This window comes from Ptychodera flava, chromosome 10, assembly GCF_041260155.1.
Source record: "Ptychodera flava strain L36383 chromosome 10, AS_Pfla_20210202, whole genome shotgun sequence".
NCBI classification, from domain to species: Eukaryota; Metazoa; Hemichordata; class Enteropneusta; family Ptychoderidae; genus Ptychodera; species Ptychodera flava.
This window is the reverse complement of record NC_091937.1, coordinates 5,708,300-5,730,828: the sequence shown is the minus strand read 5'-3', so window position 1 is coordinate 5,730,828 and position 22,529 is coordinate 5,708,300. Positions and strand designations below refer to the sequence as shown.

General features: G+C 35.5%; 1 protein-coding gene across 26 annotated transcripts in view; it reads right to left on the bottom strand.

The window, feature by feature from the left end:
- The window catches only part of LOC139141848 (dystrophin-like), a 281,115-nt gene that overhangs the window by 162,417 nt on the left and 96,169 nt on the right, over positions 1–22,529 (bottom strand). For 9 of the 26 annotated variants that reach the window (XM_070711563.1, XM_070711569.1, XM_070711568.1 and 6 more), the window contains exons 4-12: positions 19,310–19,387; positions 16,479–16,571; positions 14,806–14,850; positions 10,562–10,650; positions 8,958–9,038; positions 7,683–7,798; positions 4,519–4,667; positions 3,460–3,609; positions 413–562 (exon numbers count right to left, since the gene is read on the bottom strand). In XM_070711563.1, the coding sequence (XP_070567664.1) occupies positions 413–562; positions 3,460–3,609; positions 4,519–4,667; positions 7,683–7,798; positions 8,958–9,038; positions 10,562–10,650; positions 14,806–14,850; positions 16,479–16,571; positions 19,310–19,387 (951 nt within the window). Of the gene's footprint in view, positions 1–412; positions 563–3,459; positions 3,610–4,518; positions 4,668–7,682; positions 7,799–8,957; positions 9,039–10,561; positions 10,651–14,805; positions 14,851–16,478; positions 16,572–18,285; positions 18,448–19,309; positions 19,388–22,529 lie in introns of those variants that run through there. The other 17 variants (XM_070711564.1, XM_070711567.1, XM_070711580.1 and 14 more) reach the window with 6 other exon arrangements.

Here is a 22,529-nt window from a genome sequence, read left to right as displayed (position 1 = left end):
ATGCTTTATAATGGAAACAGGTGCAAATTTTTTTGAAACGCCTTGGGTCATGTTTGAGAAAATGTAGAATGTGTTGACGTTGCTTGACAAAAATACTAATTGCTGGTTTGATACAAAAGGAATCGTCTGAAATTTAACTGAAATTTTTTAGTTTTTGTGGTCCCAAGACCAACTGCACTCTCGAATGAACAATTATCATTTTTAACACTATTTAATCCAAATTTGCAGATTAAATTACAAGAAAGTATATAATATTGCATTTTAATGCAAAGCTCTTGGACTGAAGCTGGGAAATTCAAACTTTGTTCTGTTGAAAAATCACGATTTTCCATTGTTAGACCAGAAACAAGGTAATATATATTAAGTAACATACACATTATACAGAACACAGTATCCTAGAATTTCTACATACCTCATGGGCATGGAACTGTTCTTTGACTTTGTCAACGTTATCCGACACAATGTCTTGGGCTGTAAGGGTGTCTTCAGCTTGTAGAAGCCACGTCAATACATTCTCCAAGTCTGTCTGGTATCTGAGCAAATCTGACTGGTCACCAGGTTCCTTGAAAAACAGAGTGAGAAAGGGTACGCTTTAGTCTTACAAACTAGTCTTACATGAAAATAGCAATTATGGTAAATTTCTAATGGAATGTACTCCTGTCAGAGTCAATCAAGTTATTTCTTTCGAAAGCAAATTTTGACCAACTTTTTTGTACATCAACTCAAAGAATTATCCATGATGGATTTCAACTGGCCATGCAGTTTTACCATCATAAAATCAACATCCGATTTTCATTTTCACATTTTACAAGTGAGTAATTTGATACAACTTACACTTTTTAAATCTAATTTATCACAGCCATGCTTACAGATAGATGTTACACACTGAGGTCACAGGTGAAATATCTGACAAATTGGATTACGATGCCCAAGAGTTTTAATAAGTAAATCTCTTTATTCAAGAAGCTCGCAAATAATCTGTTACCAACAAAGTAAATTAATTATGTCCCAATTTGCAATTCAAATTACCTGGCAGAAATTTCAAGACACCAACATTTATGACTATTGAAAATTTAACCATAAGATACCTTGCTTTTTGCTTAATTCTATGTATTTCCATTCATCCATATTATACATTACGGTTGGATTGAACCAAAATGATGTTGTTACTGGCTTTTGTCTGTCATTTCTCTGGTTTAGTTTAGATAATATACGCCTGATATTTTTCTGAATTTCACACACCTATCGTAATTGGGTAAATCAAAGCTAAGAAAAACTGCCATTTTTTTCCAGAACAACATTGTCATATACAGTGAATACCTCCTCCCACAACAATGTATAATACAATGACATCATAACACTACATGTATCTGAAATGGCTTTGCCACCTAACAGCCAATTTAACGATAACACCACTCTGCCGACAAAATCTCATTAACTTGTACAGTTTACGCCCAATGAATAATATTGAATGTTGTGTAGTCAATGTCGTCTGCCATGTACAGTTAGTGTTCCCACTGTGCAAACCCCACTAGAATTTTAATACAGAATACACGTGTTGTTTAAACTCCCTCATCCCCTTCTTAACCCTCCAAGCTTTCATCTGTGTTCATATGGCAAAGAATGTTGTACATCACAAGCCTGACACTCAGTAAATGAACAAACTATTCTGACAGAGATCAATCCTAAATCTGTGTTCAGTATTCTGTGGCTGTTCTCTTCAATAAAGGTCAAACAAACTGAGATAGAGGCCTATTTCAGATTTTCCTTAGAGCCAAATTTATCATTCCATTTTTTATGTAATAATTCATGTCGTTTAAACACTGCAAACCACTGATTTTTAATATTCAATTTAGAGAATGAAAAAGCAGAATATGATTTAAACATTTGTACATTTTGGCAAACAGTACATAGCTCATAATATTTAACAGGCACACTTTAATATTACGGAATGATCTGATAAAATATTGCACTTTGCATGAAAATTCACTAATGAAAGACTTGTTTTACCTCCTCAAATTTTTTTAAACATCTATTTTTCTCAATATACAAGAGGCTTTGCAAGCGTAATGTCAATAAAGTGAATCATTTATTTATTATTATATTTTAAATCAATGGTTAGCTAGGATAGGGTGAAAAATTATTGGTTTGTAAATTGTGAAAGAAACATGCATTTACCCTCAAAACTAGCACACTGTTACAGGTACATGTAAAATCATACTTCAAATTTCACACAGCGTAAATGTAACTGCTACTTGAGAAATGGAAAATACACCAGATATTATCAGGAAACAGTAATCCTCATTTAAACACCTAGGGTTTCGCTAATGGACTCTTATTTTCCTGGAGATGAAATCACACAAGCTATGAGTCTATGTATTCCAGATCTAACGCTGATACAAAGAAAGTCAATACAGAATCAAACAAAAATCTTCTCCACTGAGATATTGTGTTATTCACAAGATATCAATTTTGATATTGTTCAGTAATCAATTGTTAACTTAGATGATGGAAAATAGTCTGAATGTTAAATAGGATATATACATACATACATATATATGTATCCCATTACAATGTTACATGAAAGAAACCAGTTTGAATATAAAATAGAAAACATATATTTGTATGAATCCCATCAAAATGTTACATAGAGGTAACTCCTCGAACATGTTATGCATTTTCTACATGCTCTGATTGAACACTGAAAATTTTCAACAAAAGGTTTAAATTTCATTCTCCAAGACAGAGTATAATACACCCCACACCTGCCCCTTTGATAATCACTTTCACAATATTTATCTGATGTTTAAGTGCTGCTTATCAAGTGATCCAAGGTCTATTAAGATGTGCTAAAAAAAAATCAAATTAACTAACTCATTATTATTTTGGTAAATAAAGAAGTTGATTTGTTTTGAGTGTGCATCAGTTTTCTATTGCACGACTGTCACAAGAAGTTGACAATATTAGTATGCAGGAAAGATGGAAGGAAATTGAGGGAAAATAAAAAGCTGTTCGCCTTACAATACATAGAATAGAAAAGAACACTGCGTACTTGATTAGTTGTAGGTACATGCATTTCTGTGTGCATGTGCATATATACGTCTGTGTGTAAGTAAATGTGTCACTTGTCTTCATAGATATGTGTATGCTGTATCTCTACGTATGCTGTACTACACCTGTATTTTATATATATTATATATATATATATATATATATATATATATATATATATATATATATATATATATATATATACACACACACACACACACACATATACACACACACACACACACAAATGTACACACACAAATATACACAAAACAATTTTCTCAAAACCACAAAATCACTATACAACCTATCTTCATAATCCAGTGAATGATGCACATGCATTATCAATACGGTAATGTCAAATCTATTGGAATCTATTCTCTGAAACAGATTTCAATTGTCACAAACCTTTGACTTGCCAACACTGAAGCTAGGTGTTACAAGTGTTGTCGTAGTGACCGTTTCCCTGGTTACTATTTGTCTCCCCCTGGCGGGAGGTGGAGGTGGTGAGAGTTGGTCTGGTGGTGGTTGTGCTTGGGTTTGAGGTGGAGGTGGGCTCTGAGTGATCCAGACAGTACAGAGTGGAGGAAAGAAAGAGACACAGGCGAGAACAAAGAGATGACAGATGATAATGAGATGTTAATATTATGCTAATTAGTTGTGAGTAGGAACTGATTACATATTCAGACAAGGTTAAAGGTGAATTGTCTGATTCATGAATGACTAAGAAAAAAGATGAGTCATCCATCATTCAATAAAATCCATGTCACTCTACAATTATTTTCCCTCCAAAATAATATTGAACTGAATTTCTGCGATAAGTGAATTTTATGTTTAGTGAGTTGGATCTTGATTCATCATAAATGTGTTGAAATTTGTGCTTTGTAATACATGTATAATTTCAAAAGTACTATAATAGTCAGCAAGGACTAAAGGTTTCTTGTCTTCAAAAAATCTGTGAAAGAACTAGGGCATTTAATTAAGATGTAGAGTGACTGGGTAGATCCTGTCATGACATTTCATCAATATACAGAGCAAGCAGCTTATTGGGGGCACAGTGCAGTTTTCTCACACTCCAAGCTATTAGTGGCAATTCTAATACCACACTGACAATGAGGCCTACTCTATGCGTTAGATATCAAGGAAAAGGTGAGGTGCCATTCCTCAGGGGATACTCAATGTTACATGTTAGTAGATGACATACAGAATATGTTATCATTAATTTTTTACATTAAACAGTTCATTTCAGAAGGAGGTTAAATTTTTCTTATTTCTTATAATTATTTCCTATAAATTAGCTGTGAATAATCTAAGTCTCTTTAAAAATTTGAATATTTATATTAATGAAACCCAAAGCACTTTTCTACCCTTTGACCTCTTGACCTTTAAACAGCAATATTATAGCATTTTTCATGTACTGGTGTAGGTGCCTTTCAATGACCTCTGACACTTGAACTTTAACCTTACCAGGTATTGGGCTTCTGAAGATACTTGGGTTTCTTGAACTTCTTGGACTTCTTCAACCTGAACTGGAACTTTTTGATGAGGCAGAACTTGGAAGAAACACATGAGATACATCATCACTGATTTCTTATCAGGCTGCTCGCAATTTACATCTGCAAAAGAAATTATTAACCAATCAAGAAGTGATTCACAAAGCTCTTTACTCACTATAAAGCCAAAGTCTATTCAATGCCTCACACTGATTGGTTCAAACTTTGTGGTTGTGACATACCACAGTGAGTTAGTTGTTGCAATTTTAGAGTTCACAACATCATATTTTAAGGAATTTTCATCCTTTTAAATATCAAATTTAAGTATGTGCACAGCAATGCAAATTTTAGCACAAAAGCTGGAGAGACAAAGATTCTCAGGAAATTCTATGGTAGATGTAGAGATGTGGTAACGAATCATGACATACATGTTTCTCAAATGATGAGTGATAGCATACATGTACCTGGTATTGACTCACAACAGTAATTTGGTGGTTTTATCAGATTACACTAAAATTGTCACTTTGGGCCAACCATGCTAGCACGGTGTAGCATGCTAGCACGGTAGGCTTACCCATTCCAGACATCTCATACCACCATTAATTAGTGGTTCAGGATAACCTCTTTTTATTGTCATTTTCTATTTGTTCCTTGGACCTAGTAAAAATTTATTTACCTTGAATGACACTGATTATTGGACCTGTTTTGATGTTAACTTACTTTCAACCGTAACACTTATATCGTCACAAATACAAGAATTTATTGGAAGGGAAAAACCAAACAAATCTGTTAGGAGGTACATGCATATGCACTTATCAAGCAGGACTGTTTCATGTCAATATCTTGTGATTCAATACGGCATTCAACTGATCTTCTTCACATGAAAATCCACCTTAATATCAACCTAAGTGAAGCCATGAATTATTTGCTTTCATCTGATCAGTACAAATACTTGGCTCATTAAATCCAGCTGTCTCCTTTGCTTCAAAGTGAGATGTCTATTGAACACACACACAGAAATTCACACCGACAGATGGCCAATATTATCTCAATGTGACAAATTGTTCATAAATATTTCTCACTCTGTCAGCAGTTTACAATATAAGTTAGAAAGTGTATGCCATTAAACAGACTAACAAACAGCATATTGTAATCTATGTAATGAACTCAATCATTGTCGGAATTTTTTGTGAATGATTGAATAATTTGAAATCTGACCATGAGAAAACTGTTCTTGTCAACTACATGAGTAGAAAGTACAAGTGCCAAACAGGTTTACAGCTGGTATTGCGTGTCATACACATATAACACATAGACTTGATATCACACAAATATCCTTGTAGCAAAAGTTTCAAATTGTATAGTGAAATGTGTACATTGAAACAGGTAGATCAAAACACTGTCTGAAAACACGAAATCACGTCAAGTAAAAAGTTGAATAGTTTTGTGCAGACTACGAAGGCTTTGACTGCAATGTCATCACTTTATAATACTATGTATCTATCACATTATTTCATTCAATGTAGTTTAATTGACTAAGACATCATGGTTATCAATGTCAGTTTACACAACAGGCTGGTTTATAATTATCCAGAGTGACACCTACACTATCACATGTTGTAATTTCAGTTATTGCCTGAGATTCTATAACCTGAGGTTTTGTTAACTGAAAACATCAGCCACTTGATCATCAGCTCTGATATCAAAAGCTATGCCGTAGCCTAGTTTGATGTATCCCATTGTTTTTAAGAGAGAGGGCGCATCTGTACACAAGGAAAGGGGACGGGATCAACATTTGATTTTACAATTGGCAAAGTGGACATGAAATTAACTACCAGTAGATTTTACAATTTTAGGCTGGAGGTAATGAAAATTAACATCATAATGCCAGCTATTTGCTGTGCAGGGATTTACTCAGAGGCAAGACAGCTGGTTGGAGAAGACCCTTATCAAGGTGTGAATATTTGCATAATAGCATACAAATGCTTTTCACTATGCAAATTTTACACATCTGGCAAAAAAATCTACCAACCACACTTGGCATGAAATCTGGACATCCGCTTCAAAACACAAAGAAATGAGAGTTAGGGGAGAGAGAAATGAGTATGATTAATATTTACAGCTTCTATAATAGCAAATCTACCTTTATAAATGAATTAGAATCACAGGCATAAGATTCTAAAGTCTGAAATGTACTTTTACATCGCATTCTGCAAACAAAGTACACTAAATGTTAGCTTGATTTCTCATCTCTACAATCACTAGTATTAACATCTGATCAGCCATGGAGCTGTCAAAGTAAGGTTTATTTGATCTAAACAGCAATTGCATCAACTGACTTTTGCTGTCAAATAAATCCTTACAGCACTCAACAAAAGCCACTATAATAACGAATTGAGGGTCATGTACTGGATAATGGATTCTACATGTACATTGTACAGACTACGGCTGAATTTTGAAATCATATTATCTGATCTTAGGCAGGAGTTTAAATCCCACAATAATTGAAACGAAATACCACATTCTCACGAGTCTGTGTTCTTGTAGAAATGCTCTGTCCTTTGAAGTTATACCAATTAAGTAAGACAGAATGAACACAGATTCCCAGGCACTCCTGGGCTTCAATCTCCTACATTTTTCCCATTTCTTCCTGTACACCACCTACTGGTTCAGTTAATGCCTCAGCTGACAATCTATGAGTGTCCTAATTTTCATGACCTAAAGATGTAAACACAGATCATGCTTCCAAATCGTAAGCCAAGACTAAACATCATCCAACTCACTGTCCACAATCTACTTCTCTGACTTTCCGACAAAATTGAAGAGCCAATAAAATAAACTTTAGTATATTTAACATGCTCTATTGTGTAAAGACAGGTAGACATAGAAGTGAATTCAGGAAGTAGGACAACATAACGTGACAGCACAACTGGCACTGCAACTGTGAACGGTTTGTTCCAGACTCAGGGTCGGTCGGTCAGTCTCTCTCTCTCCCCCTCCCCCCGCCCTTGTATTCCCGCTTCTGAACTGACAAACCCCTATTCATGCTATGATTACGATGTCAGTTCTTTTCAACACGATATAACTTATAGCTACAAAAGATGAAATTTTATAACACAAGGTAGTTTTTTCTCTCACCTTCAGGATCAAGAAGCTTATCAATTCCCAGCACATCTTGAGCCACTCTGAATGCATGTTCCAATCTTTCATCAGCACTCAGGACGGTGATCTCTTCGTACCTGAATAGGTCAGGCCTGGAAACAATGTGAAAAATAATGATTACAGCATCAACACAACTAACCATTTTATATCTCACTGGAACATCATTTATCAATGTAGTCACTAAATACAATGAATTATCTGTACTGTAACTAGTTGTTCGTTTATTATTTCCATCACCTGATCAATTTCATTAACACACCATTTTAATTAAAAGTTGATGACTTAACACCATAAATGATTCTACTTTGCAATTGGAGTTTCTCCTCCCCACTACATGTATGTGACTTGATTATCAATCATAACTTCTATGAAGGCTAAACTCTGTACAATATTGTTTGAATACTGATCCTTTGACATTTATCAAGCATATTTCTTGTCACATAAACTCTCTCTTGGCACTGCTACCTATCATACTCATGGGACATGTCTTACTGATTAAAGGTTACTTTTCAAATCCCTCCATCAGACATTTAACCTCATTTTTTGCCTCCCTCTGCCGAGTTCAAATTCTGCAATCTCAGTGTTAGTCACACTGACTCTGATCTCTGACCTTGTATACTGCCCTCTAGGGGGTCCACACAACATTACTGGTGATGGGAAATCATGCCAGCACAGTATTCCAATTGACCTGAGAGACTATATATCGGCCTCACAATCACACCTTCAGGGAAATATTACTGTATAGATATCACTCAACACTTTATTGGTGCAGATAGAGTCTCACTGCTTCTTCAAGATTTCTTATTTACATTTCTTTCATTTTTTCAGTCATGTGGGTTCACTAGTAGACACTGGTTGCATCCTGCAAAGTCTTCAAAATTTTCCTGTTTTTCTTTAAATTTCAACTAAGGCATTTTCATTTCTAGCTGAACACATGCCAAATTAATTTGATATTTACTAGTTGTGGCAAGCTATTTACCTATAAAACTTATTCTTCTTATCCATGAATGGCATTCACCTCCATGTGTTCCTTTCCTACCAAATTTTCACAATTTGCCATCAATTTGAACAATATTTTCCACACTCCTTCCAACTCTCTTCCCCACCTCCCTTTCTCTCTTTCAAAGTTTTTTTTCTCTTTTCAAATATTCTTGTACCCTCCCCTCAAATTCTATTTCCTCCTCCTGCTCTCCTTCCATTCCCGTGATTCTGTAATTCAACCTCACTTTAACACATTCCGAGAGCACTTACCTGAATTTGTGTATGAGGGCGTTGAACGCTAAGCCATCTCTCCAACTTGTTGTGAAATTTCTTATCTCTATGTTCTCATACCTGAAACACGAGAAAGGAGCATGTGTTATAAAACCAGACGTCATATGTCTTTTTTGCAGTTGTATATGATATGAATGAGACTAAAAAAAGTGGGTCTGATATATCTCATGGTATGCGTATGGCAATATACATTTGTAATTAAATTTAGCATTGAATAGGGGAAATTATTTGAAGACAGATTTGCAAGTTTTATGCCTGTGCTTCGTAGCCACAGCTCATGGTTAAATCTCCGGACTTGTAATTATCATAGTTTCCATTACTGCCTTGGTGGTAACATGGTAAAACTTTCATCACACTTGTGAAAATGATTTAAAACAGCTTTGACAAAAATTTTAGACCAATACCTATTTTGAATATTAATGATAGAACTATGACATCATTTGGAATAAACCCTATTACAATACAAACTATCTCTAACATTCATGTATTTTTCAATAAAAATTCAGCAGCATATTTCTAATTTAAACAGACGACCTAAAGGTTTGAAGGGTTTACATTTTATGAACCATAAAAGTCAGGATACACGATAGGAAATTTGATAGATGTTACAGTTAATCAACAAAATGTGAGGGGTAAAGTTTCACTTCTCACTTTCTCATACTTTGCTAACTGGCAAATTAAACCTGTTAGACAAAAATGCTGATATATTATCACATTGAACATTCACAGTTAGGTTGATCCAAAAACTTGAAATTCCTGTCAAGAGTGAGAGATCATTATTATCATGATACTCTAATCAACAAGTGATGTTATGTTGATACCTGTTGCCAAGGTAGGGTAAGTACATGTACACTGTGTAAAAGCAAATGAGGAGTCGTCTCAACAGGACTTGGAGTAAATTGCCTCTTGCATTGCTTGATATATCAATATCGGTCTACAACAGCATTAACTCACTGTTTGAAATTTTGAAACAATACCTCCTGAAAGTGAAATTGTTGTGTTGTGCAAAGCATGTAATGTGTACCTCTTTTTTAAATAACAAAAGTCATCATCTTGTCACTACCTTGTTAAAAATATGTAGATCTCAAAAAGTTGTGATGAGAACAGTCAACATATGATTGACAAATATCACGTTTCACAGTGTAGAGTGAGCACTTAAAAGTCAATATCATGAGGCACACACCAATAAACAAAAATATAACTTTTCATCTGCAAACTTTGGTCTATCTCTATTTTTATAAGTGGGTTGCTTTGGTCTGTACATATGTATTGGATTGAAAAGTTCATAGATTTAACCCTTTCCCTGCCAGACCATATCACTTCCCCACCAGTCAAATCAGTGAAAAGCAGTATTGAGCCAACGCCATTATTTCCACCCATTTGACTCAGTCTGTTCGAACAGCTTTAGTCCATAGAAATTACATTTATAGTATCTGCGATTTCCGGGGCCTTCAATGTTCAATTTTTTGTTAAAATGCACTAAATTGGACATATTATGCTTCACTAGTTTTTACGAACTTAACCTGATGGTGAAATATGAACTTTGAAGGAAAAGGGTTCAACTTGGTAGAAAGCATACTCACCCCTGGGTTGATTGCCGACACCAAGTCAGGAGTGTCTTCTCAAGGTTACTTTGATGTACATCACCCATGTCTTTCAAGACGTCTTTAACCTGCCATAAACAAAGACACCATGTCAGCAGAGCGACAAATTAATCTCAATGACAGAAAATATAAAGATAAGGATATTCCAATTTTTGAGCTGCTGATTTTTTAAACCTCTGGTAATTCAGACTTTTTGAATTTGTTTAGAATGATAGCAGATACAGACATAAAGTAACCAGTGAAGTTGAAGAAAGTTAAAGAGAAAATTGTCAATTGTTCTGTGCGAGAGTATAAGAATAATAAATGGGTCAAAACAATTAAATGTGAACATTAAATCTGATCTTCTAATATTAGAGTCTAACTGTATGTATGTCACTGTAGAATATCACTACACTGACAAAGAAATAAAAAAATATCCCTGGAGAAAATAAGAAAATCTAACACTGAAAAGCATGCTATACATGTAGATATACTATGGACATGACATATATGGTAAATATTTGTAAACAATTTGTAAACATGCACTTGCTTCCATGCATGCGCTTGGATGACCCCATCACTAACTTATTTGAAAAGTTTCACATAATGCTATGCACATTTCGCTTTCATTTATATTTACTGCTTTTTGTAACTGTGTTATACTTTCATTTTTTCACATTTCACACAAACTTGAAGTATGATAAGTATGACATAAGTGAGTAAACATTACAATCAAAGAAATTCTGTTTTTGAAATTGGCTACAGTTGGTACCCACAGAATTGTGATAACATTTGAAGACACCATGGTTGATTGATTGACTGTCCTTAGACTAAAGTGGCAATCAATTACCCATGGCCTTTGACCTGACCCATGACCTCGATGCAGTTCAACCACACCCTTTAATCTGTTCAGCTTTGTTATCAAAACCACAGGTCTTGCATTCCACAAACTTTATCTTCACCTTCAGTTAAACCCTTCCATTTTTCAAACACTCTCACAAAGTCCCCTCAACCTCAATGCTGTATATCACCCATAATTACTATCATGCAGAGAACCATCCCACCTGTTTAACGCATCAAACCAAATCCCACATTCCAACACTTCTCATTCACACAAGCTTAATAATACCATAACCAACTGAGCAACAAAACTCTACAAGGCCTGCATACTGCCTTGCAAAGTCTACAGTCACGAAAGAAAACTATTGACACCACTGTAAATAGCTATAGCTGCAATACATTAGTTAGAGCTACCCCTCTTTTTATTTCATAAAACCATGATGCAGTTAGTTATTTAATACAATCTCTTGAAACACCACTGACTACTTAGATAATATACATGTGATCATGGTCCTCTATATTTATAACTGCAGTAGTCTAGATTCTAGCTGTCATCTACATACTCGATCCCTGCTTTGACATTTCTGAGGGCAGGAAATGATGGCCAGATTCTAGACTACATATACCACTGCAGCCATTTATCTCTTTATGAAACATGCAGAATAACCTAATATCTATATTTAAACTAACAACAAAGAGTGGAATTATAAATATCACTATGACACATATAGAAAGAGTTTGTAGTTGAAAAGATGATTGATAAGAATGGCATTTCCAGATGTGTGCGAGTCAGCTTCTACGTGGAGCAACAGACAGTACATAAAGTTATTGTATATGTGTCTATCGAGCATGAGAAAAATTATGCAATTGCAAAATTTTGTACAATTTTGGCACGTATAAGGTTTTACTTTTGTTTTGTATGGCTTGATTATGCACACAGAACTGAAAATACCTGTTGTGTGATCTAAACTACAAAGAGAAAGACGCAAATATATTTGACAGTGCTAAAAGCAAGACAGATAGATAGATCAAAGGTACAAAACAGTAACCCTTCCACCATCATACTGTGTACTGTTCCATTGTTTACAGTGCTTAGGTTCAATCCATGTAGAGGAAAATAGTGGGCAAAACTTTCACCCACTGAAAAGGGGGAATGACAAGGTGACCATGCTACTGATGTTTTCACTTTGTAACCTCACAACAATTTCAGAGATTAGTAATGAAAGCTTCATTCCAATGGCACTTTTGATATTGCACGTCAGGTCAAGAGATAGATGTTATATGTGTTTACTGTACTGTCATGAGCAGAAACTACTTTGTTGTAATTGGAAAGAGGCTACAGTGTACCATGCCTCTGTTTTGTAGACAAGCTTTTGATACCTTGTAGTTTGGTCTGATCGGATCGGCCTTTTTTTACAGGGATAACAGCACTAACTTTTGATGTTTTCATTATTTCTGTTCTTGAAAACAAGCACAGTTTATTTTTCTCCTTCCTCAAGTACATATAGAGTGTAGATTTGCAAACAAAACAACATGTACAATTACAACATGCAATGCTACTGTTGATGAATGAATTCTGATTTGGACAGATATTCAGCTTTCAATCATAACACTGGACACTGGAAAACATACAGGCTGTACTAAGTATTTCCACATGATTTTTAGAGGAGAGCAAGAAATTGAATTTTATCGACAGAATGAAAGTAACAGAAAACGCCAAAACACTAAAGCTAAGTAAGCTCTAAAAAATCCCTTTGTGCATTAAATATGTCCAGACGCTACCCATCTTAAAATGGGAAACATGCAGACTTAACCCTTTTCCTGCCAGACAGTATCACTTCCCATCAGCCAAGTCAGTAAAAAGCGGTATTGAGCCAAGACATGACGTATTTTCACCCACTTGGCTTGGTCTGTTATAGCATCTTTAGTCCAAAAAAATCAAGTTTACAGTATTTATGTTATGTTTTCAACAGCTTTCAAATGTACAGTAATATGTGAAAATACACCATATGGAACATGTTGTGTTTCATTAATTTTAATCATCTTGACCTGATGGTGAAATATGGACTTGGCAGGAAAAGGGTTAAATGACAAAAAAGGACCATTTAGAAATTGTCAAAGTTCAGGCATATTTCCTCTTGTATTTTGTATTTTGCATTCAAGTGAAAGGTAGTCTGGCAACTTGTTGGACATTACTAATGATTTGCAGAAGCACCTTAGAATGCGAAGTGAAGCATAGATGCTGGCTTTAAAATTGTGGAAACGAGCACACTTCACAAGGTTGATCTTTTGAAGACTGAACTGCTTAATATTGGTTCAAATACCAACAGCCTCAGGTACCCCAACATAGTTTTTGCTAAATGCCAACCAATAACGAAATGTAATTACTGCCCTACCTTGTAATACACGACATACAATTTTTCCTTTATGCTTGCAAGCACACACACAATGAAAGGGTTATCATATGTATGGAACTTTCATGATCACTTCATCAATTTCCTTTCACAAAAAAATGCAAACACTGTTTCATGATTGACACAAAGGATATTGGTTTCAGACTGATGTAATTCAAGATAATTGATGAGGTTAATCAAATAATTTGCAATCCACTTTATGATACATGTACATTGTGATGTAGCCAAAAAGAATTTTTTTCAGCAGAGCAGAAATGGTAACTAATGCAAGATACAACATTTATCAACAACTTTGGTATTGGCTCGAAACTGACGTGTTATAGTATTGTTGCATATCTCTGGAAAAGCAAAGAACAGGTTCTGTGTTCACCCTATTCTGATTGGCCAAAAGCGATTTGGGTGTTAGTATTGATGTTTCTGAGGTTGGCAGTGGTTTATTTCTCTGTGAAAATGTATTTGATGCAGTTCAATTCAAAGATCATTCTTGTGAAAAGAGGGAAAGGAAAAAAAATTATATATATATGTATATATATATATATATATATATATATATATATATATATATATATATATATATATATACACACACACACTCACACACACACACACACACACACACACACACACACACACACACACACACATGAATGGAAAGGGAACAGAACAAGTTGAATATTGAATATCAACATGGTTCACAAGAGGTGGAGAAAGGGACAAGCCTACTGTTGGTGTATTGTCATGGTGTTTGTTTAACAGATGCAGGAAAGCTTTTGATATTGTGTATTTTCTGCCCCTGAATATGAAATGAATAAGGCAACAGTCGAATCTTCATACACAAATACATGTTTGGGAAATTTCCCTATTTTTAACATCATGACATTACAACGCGTGTAAACTTCACAGGGATAAGAGGGAATAAAATGTGAAAAGTGGTTTTTTTTTCACTGGATGGAGATAATAAAGATGGAATGAGATGCAACAAAAACTTACGTCTGAATCACTATGCATGATTACAGATTCCTTGTGTTGAAGTACCTGTATGAAAAGCTCTACTCGTTTCAGAATGCACTCAGATATTAGGCAGATAATGGAAAATGGTTTCTAGATCTACAACTACATAACAGGAAATGGTTTCTAGCTCTATGACTACTGGACAGTAAGAGTGGTTAGAATAGAACATACATGTATGAAAGAGTTGGCAATGAGCATCTTTCAAAAAAGTCAACTCAGTTTGAACTGGTGGTTCAGGTGACAACCCAAAATGCAGCACAGACATGCCATCTCTTGATTGCAATGAAGCAACAAGTCTCCCTCTGTATCTGTTTTGTGATTGGCTGACATTACAAAAACACAGATAATAACACTTTAAGCCTCTATTTCATCAACCAATCTGATTCAACATAACATTCTGAGTTGAGTCTGACATGTAATTTATTATCTTTTAAAATTAACTTTCACATATTTTAGGTTCATCACTTCATTAAACAAAACAGTTGCCTTGCTATTGTATCACACACATAATACAGGATCTATGATAAATGAGATAGCAGAACTCTCTTCAATCAGCAGAAAAGTTAACAATGGGACAACCAGCTGTCCCAATTTATAACATGACTGACAAGCAATTCAAACTGTTACACTCATTATATAAATAATGGACAAGACAACACTCCTTGAACAAATGTTTCATCAGAAAGTCAATCCATATCGCAGTATCTATGAATAACTTTATCCTGGATAGTACAAAGATAGTTTGTCAGCCATAATGCTACCACATGTGTCTAGCAAGGACACCTTGGAACTTTATGCATGCATGTACTGTGAAAAACAACATGGGCAACACACTTATGATTTTAGATTTTTTCATCATCTTTGTGAACCACTTGTCAAACCATATCTTTCTTGTTTACGGACTCAAACGACAAAAAATTTACTGATGTATTGCCAGCAACAGAATATAGATGTTTATCTGATTTCTCTGATCTCTGACACGCTGAAGGAAGAAACTCAATCTTAAAACGATAAAACTAATATACAACTCCGACAGATACTAAACAAGCTGTGTGTACTTGATTTCAAAGTTTTTTCTCAGTCACAGTGGTATTATTGTTTTATTGCTACACTCGATGGGTATTAGGTCAATACATAATACAGAACAGTACCAACGCAGCATCATGTTTCAACAAAATTTGACAGATGTTTATGATAAACATCAACACCAGTGAAGAATTTGTTTGCCACTACTGTACAATTTCAAAAGGCAAAACTGGAAATTTTATCAAGGAATTATATTACACAGATGTACATGAGTAACTGTCAACATGCTTCACATTATTCTACCGACAGCAAGAATTTCAGTATTTTCTTTACTGATCAAATTATTTTCATGCAAGATTCCTGAGATAGTGATTTATAATTTTCTAGAAAATACCATGAATAACTGTCATAATCTCAATATGAAAAGTGACAGAAATAACTGAAATACTATCATGTACATAAATATACAAAAAATAAAATAAATCTTGGTTTAAATCTTGGTTTACATCACAATCATTCCCCTCGCTTGTAATCTGAACGATAATGAAATAGTTTGTTTGTGTGTTTGTTTGTTTGTTTGTTTGAAATATGAGGCAGAAGATTGCATTAAAACTTGTTGTCCTTACCTGCCAGTGTGAGATGATACACCATACAAGACCTAGAGTCAATTTAGGATTGGCGTCAACAATATCGTTGCTGCTTATATTCACTAATTTTATCTGCCAGGGGTTGAAAGTTCATCCAAACAGCAATTCATGAGTTGAAAACCACAGGTAAACACAATTTGACACCAATAGGCAATACCAAAGAGACATATCATGAGAAAAACACATAAAAAAGAGAACATTAGTAAGGGAGGTTTTATTACAATAATATGAATATATATTTTGATACTCAAATATTAACTGTCTGAGCAGTTATTAAATCTGTCACGCAGACACAAATACTGTTCCCCTTACTGTACACATACATGTACAAAGTCAAACAGACCCCCAGACTGCACATCAAAATGTCAAATGATGCTGCTTGTATCTGGGGTCTGAACAGTGTGTGAAACTTGCTAATCTGATTAGCAACAGCTGTAGTTACATGTGCACAATGGTTGAACTCACACCGCAAGGGCAGATTATTACCTGTTGCCAAAAATGGAAAAAATTCATAAATATAGAAAATAACTTTAATCTCTGTGCCTACATTTCAGTCATAAGAAGGTCCCTAAACTGCATCTGTGTATTGTTTTCCTGTACACCATGTAAACTTCAAAACTCTGTAGGTAAACATTGTTAATAGAATGGTTTCTGCTAGTATACATGGATGGAACTGCCAACAGAGAGGCTAGTGATAAGCACATGCGGCTGTGTTTACAGGAACTATTGCACAGATGGTCTGTCAATGATTTCCTTGATGACTTCTGTAGGATGTTAGGCTGTAACAATTGTGGTGCTTGCAGTAATGGAAAGAAAACAGCAAACACATGTCTTAATACTGACATTGAATTCAACTCTTTTGTTTTTACATGTGGCAGCCAACAAGGATTATTATCATTATTATTATTGTGGGATCATGATCACCCGACACTACAAGAAGCCAATTTTATAAAATGTATCAATTACAAAAGTGTGAACTCTCTTTTTACTGAAAAAAGTTACGAGTTTTATAAATTGTATCTTATATGGCAAATTTGTACCTTACAGAGGCAATCTGATGTGAGTTGTGTATATGATTTCAGAAAGCAGAAACGATCATCAAAAATAACTTCAGTCACTTTTCATGGTATCAACCTTTTTGTCTCCAAAAGTAACTTTAACAGTGTTGTTAAATATTACTGCTCAACATTAAAATAACAAACACAGCATTTCAAAATTTGCACAATAAAAACTGACCACGAATTTTTTTTAACGTTAGTTAAAATCACCGCACAAAACTGTTGGCATTTATAAACATAACAAACTTTTTTTACCAGAGATTTGATCTGATCACCTTATATTCTTGCAAGAAACAGCAAAAACTTCAGTGTTTATACAATAAATTTTCAGTTGAAAATAAAAAATAAAATTGTGATTGTCGGAGACAACATCATTCTTCAAGTATCTTGTAAATTATCTAGAAAGTTCTACTGGAACAGAAGACATCAGAGTACGTATGTGACGATACAACACATACCCAAAATGTATTTACACTGTATGTGAATGATAAAAGAGGATCGACTGGTACTGCACAGATCCTCTCTGCTTGTATTGAAATTTGTACAGATTTGTGGCTGGGAGGTGGTTTTATGACCCATATGATGCATAGCTAAAGCTGGTAACACATCATCAAATACACACATTGTTTCTCCAATAGTAAAGACACAGTCTAGCCCAGTATGGCTACAGCCTATGGAGTTGTGTACAGTAGCAAAATGTCTACTCAAATAACAAGCACCATACTCACAATTTCTGATAATAAATCCCACCATCAAGGCAGATTTTACATTAGGTACACTGAAAATCTAGAACTACAGTGCATTTGCTGGAAAAACTGGCAGAAAACCCGGCATATTTGAAGCAATACAGCTGCTGTTTGTGAACTGATTATATGGGTCAATGTGGCGACCTTTTAACCTAAGGTCAGGGGTCAGCAAAATTGTACCCACAATGCCATGCTGTATAAACAAACTTTCAAATATGGCTGCCTGTGTCAACAGCTATAAAAAGATCGCCTAATGGAGTTTGAGGGTGAATACAATGGATCAGGGATACTACCTCAGGCTGTATGCTACTTTAGAACTTAGAAGGTCTGACCTGTTGTCAAGATACTCACTCAGGCGAAACGGAACAATTGATGTGTGTTAACAGATGAACGTTTAGCCGAATTTTTGTCAGATAAAATTCCACTACCCAACAATTTGAATTAGGTTTCCACTGCTGAGGTAGCAATTAGCAAACTTTCCCTGCTTTGATCACACAATGGTGGGGATCAACCATATTGTGTAGGTAATGGGATAAATCCATGTTGTCATCAAACCATCTTTTGAAACTACTTTTTGGTCTCTGGTATAACTGTTACAAAATCACTGATAGACCATCGACAAAGAACTAACTGTCAACATGAATTACCCTGTGCTGATCTTACATAAGGAGTGAACTACTTTATATTTGTTGCTAGTACTTTCGAAGAACTTCATCAAATGATCAATAATCATACTGCAAATACCCTATGAAAATAAACTTTAGAAATCTGCAGACAGGACAAAGCAATATTAAAGGCCTCATCACAAAAGGTACGTCCTGAGAGAAAAATTCTTCACTGAGAATAGACATCTGCTTTGTGGCCATGTAGTTAACTACAAATGAAGAAAAACATTCCCCGGGCAGCTCGTCCAGGGTCCATTTTCTGCATGTTTTACAGACACAACAGGGAAATGCAAATAAACAGCACGTAAAGAACACAAAGTGAAAAAGCTCATCATACTTACATTATTTTGCTCCAATACTTGCAGGGCTTTATTAACATTATTCAGATGATGTACACGCATACGCCCTCTCTCTCTTTTCTGCAAAAGATGAAGATGAAAACTGATAAAGCCACTGGTGGAAGCCGCAGTAGGTCAAGTCGTGCATATACTGGTCCTGGATTACCTCACAGGTTGCCATAACAACTCCACATCTGCAGCATTTCTTAGTATCATATGACCACAAGAAAGGATACCGGGCCAAATCCCTGTCTGGACTGTTTGCAGTTCAATGTGCAATATTTTTCCCAAGGTGGCCTATGATTGGTTGAAAACTAAAAAATATAGTTCTCTGTCTGAGGAACTCTGGCACTGCCCTTACCGAAATTTAGGCCTCCCGCAAACTGTTACTGCAAATTTGCCGCAAGCTTTGCAGTAAATTTGCAGCAAACTATTTGCCGCAAATATGCCGGTGGTTCATTTTTCAGATGCAAATTAGGTTTCTTGTGAACTTGCTGCAAATATGCAGCAAACTCCCTGCCGCAACGTTGCTGCAAACTCTTTGCAGCAAATTTGCAGCACAATCCTTGCAGCAAACTTGCGGCAAATTAATTTGAATGTTACTGAAAATTTGCCGCAAACTCCATACAGCAAATTATTTTATTTGCGCTGACCTTGTTTCTCGTGAAACTGGTATTTCAGAGTTTAGTTGGATAAAACACATCTTGTGCTGTCCACAGTCGGCCAATATATAAATATTATTTATCCAACTTAACTCTAAAATACCAGTTTCACGAGAAACAATGGTCAGCGCAAATAAAGTTATTATAAACAAAAAGATGACAGAAAAAAAAGGTTAAATTCAATTGTGGTACAATTTATTTTATATGCCATGTTCATTTCATGCCACATAAGTGTCATGATCATGTCAAGATTTTCTTTTGACTTGAGAAGTTTCATGTAACATTTACATTACTGTCAAAGGCTGCGATTTGGCTTTCTGTTCTCTGAATTTCTTGTCCCTTTGGTGTACCAGAAATGGATTCTGAAAAATATAAATCGTTCAGGGAAGAGTGTAAGTCTTTACCGTTTGACCAAACATTGTAAATTTCATGAAACAAAACGATAATTATTTGAAAATGAGACAAAATCAAGTTGAAAAATTGAAGCAGAAAATACATAAATATTTATGATCGAAATTAAATTAATAATGATTAAAATGTCCGACAGCGGACAACTCGCCGTATGTTGTTTACATACACGACGGCGACAATCTGCAAAAATCTCAGCACTTACTGTAACTGTTGTGAAACGAAAGTGAATTCAGTATGAACATGGATGTAAAAAATAGTGAACCAGTACTCAACGAAAATTTATCTTTAGGTAAAGATTGCAATACAACGATTACAGAACATAATTATAGCGATCGATGTACAGACGAACGGTATATTGACTTACATTTGTGAACGGCTCGCAGACGCTGGGACGATTCCCGGTCCGGTTGCAGGTCTCACCGTGCTGTGTGTAAATACCGTACTCAGAAAATATAGTCGGCATCTTTACTGCCGCTCGCGTTCACAAATTTAGAACTCCGCCTGTCCCTGGTACTGTATACACGTTTTTGCAACTATGTGATATCATTTGGCTGGCGATTCCATAGAAAGATCACGAAATTGTCCACTAGAAAACTCCCTGCTCACAAGTACGCAGCCGACACTGGCCGATGGTACTAAAATCTAACTTCGCGCCGATCAAGCCTCATGACGATAACGGAAGTGCGATCTATAAATCATTACGCGATTGATAATGTAGTCCCGTTTTTAAATGCTGGAATTGACTCTACATCTGCACCAATCCGTTATATTTCATACTTAATATAGCATTTAATCTATTAGTTTAATGAAAATGGTTATTTTTATCATAGAAAGACTAAAAAGAGAGTAAAAATTCTTTCAGCACGAAGAATCAATATCAATGCGCGAAGTGACCTTGATGAACCGTGACCGGAGAGTGTAAACATGTCGGCTGCTCGCAGCTGATACACAGGACGTGTTGGACGTTGATGAAGCGGCGCTTTGAATTTTCGTACAGGGACTCGGGATGGAGTGTAATCCTAAATCTCAAATTTGTGCTCGGCAATACAACTCTAACGCTGAAAACATGGACAAAAGCCTTTTACCTCGACCCATGTTATCAGAAGGCGAGATTTTGTCAGCGGCATCGATGGGACAGACTGTAAGCTGCAGTGCATTGTACGTACCGTATACATGTACTATATTGATGGGATGAATAGCTTGGAGCACAGCCACTACTCTGCATGCTTGGAGGTAGTAGCGGAAACATTACTGTACAGATTTGCAGTAACAAAAGTCTACGACGTGTCCTTACAGACCATTATCAAACGCACATTTCGTTCGAAACTGTTTGCATTTTGGTATCATTCGCAGAAAATACAGGGTGTAACTTGAAAGACAGACAAGTCCCTGTTTCAAAAATTGTTTCCCTAAAAATTCAGTTTTCGATCCAACCATAATTTACCCAACCAGATTGTCAAAGGGCACTTTTATTACATCATGTCACTACAGTATATACTATAGATGCACTCTACCGGTATATCCATGCAATGCTTTCACCAGCATAACTGAAGCTGTTCATTATCTAGCATTACCAGTTATTATAATTTAAAAAGTGGATTGTCTGTTATGAAATAAAGGAACATAAAATATAAATGAAAGATCAATTTATGTTGCTTACACATGACTGGTCACGAAGTGCAACAGTACTCAGTGTGTAGTGTGTACTCCCTGGTAATGAAATAGTGGGAAATATGTCAATCATGTGTTGCTGCATATTTGCAGCAATAATCTTGTTTGCCGCAAATTTGCAGCAACTTAGTCGTTTACCGCAAATTTGCTGCAAACTGACTTAAGGGTTTGCAGGAGGGTCACATCTACCTGCAAACTTCTGCAACTCCTTCCTGCAAGCTATATGCTTGCTGCATATTTGCAGCAAACTTACGGCAAATTTGCAGTAGAAATAATTTTCGGTAAGGGTGGTGCAATAAATCACACAGTCTGCTAAATTTTAATTTCCAGAAACTCTGCTCAGCAAACAGCTTTCTATTTTAAGTGCTTTTCAATTCTTGATAGGCTTACTGTATGTGAAGTACAAGATCTACAACTCACTGACTGGATGGATTATACTAGTTATGTGTGTGTGTGTGTGTGACATAGTTACCATTTCA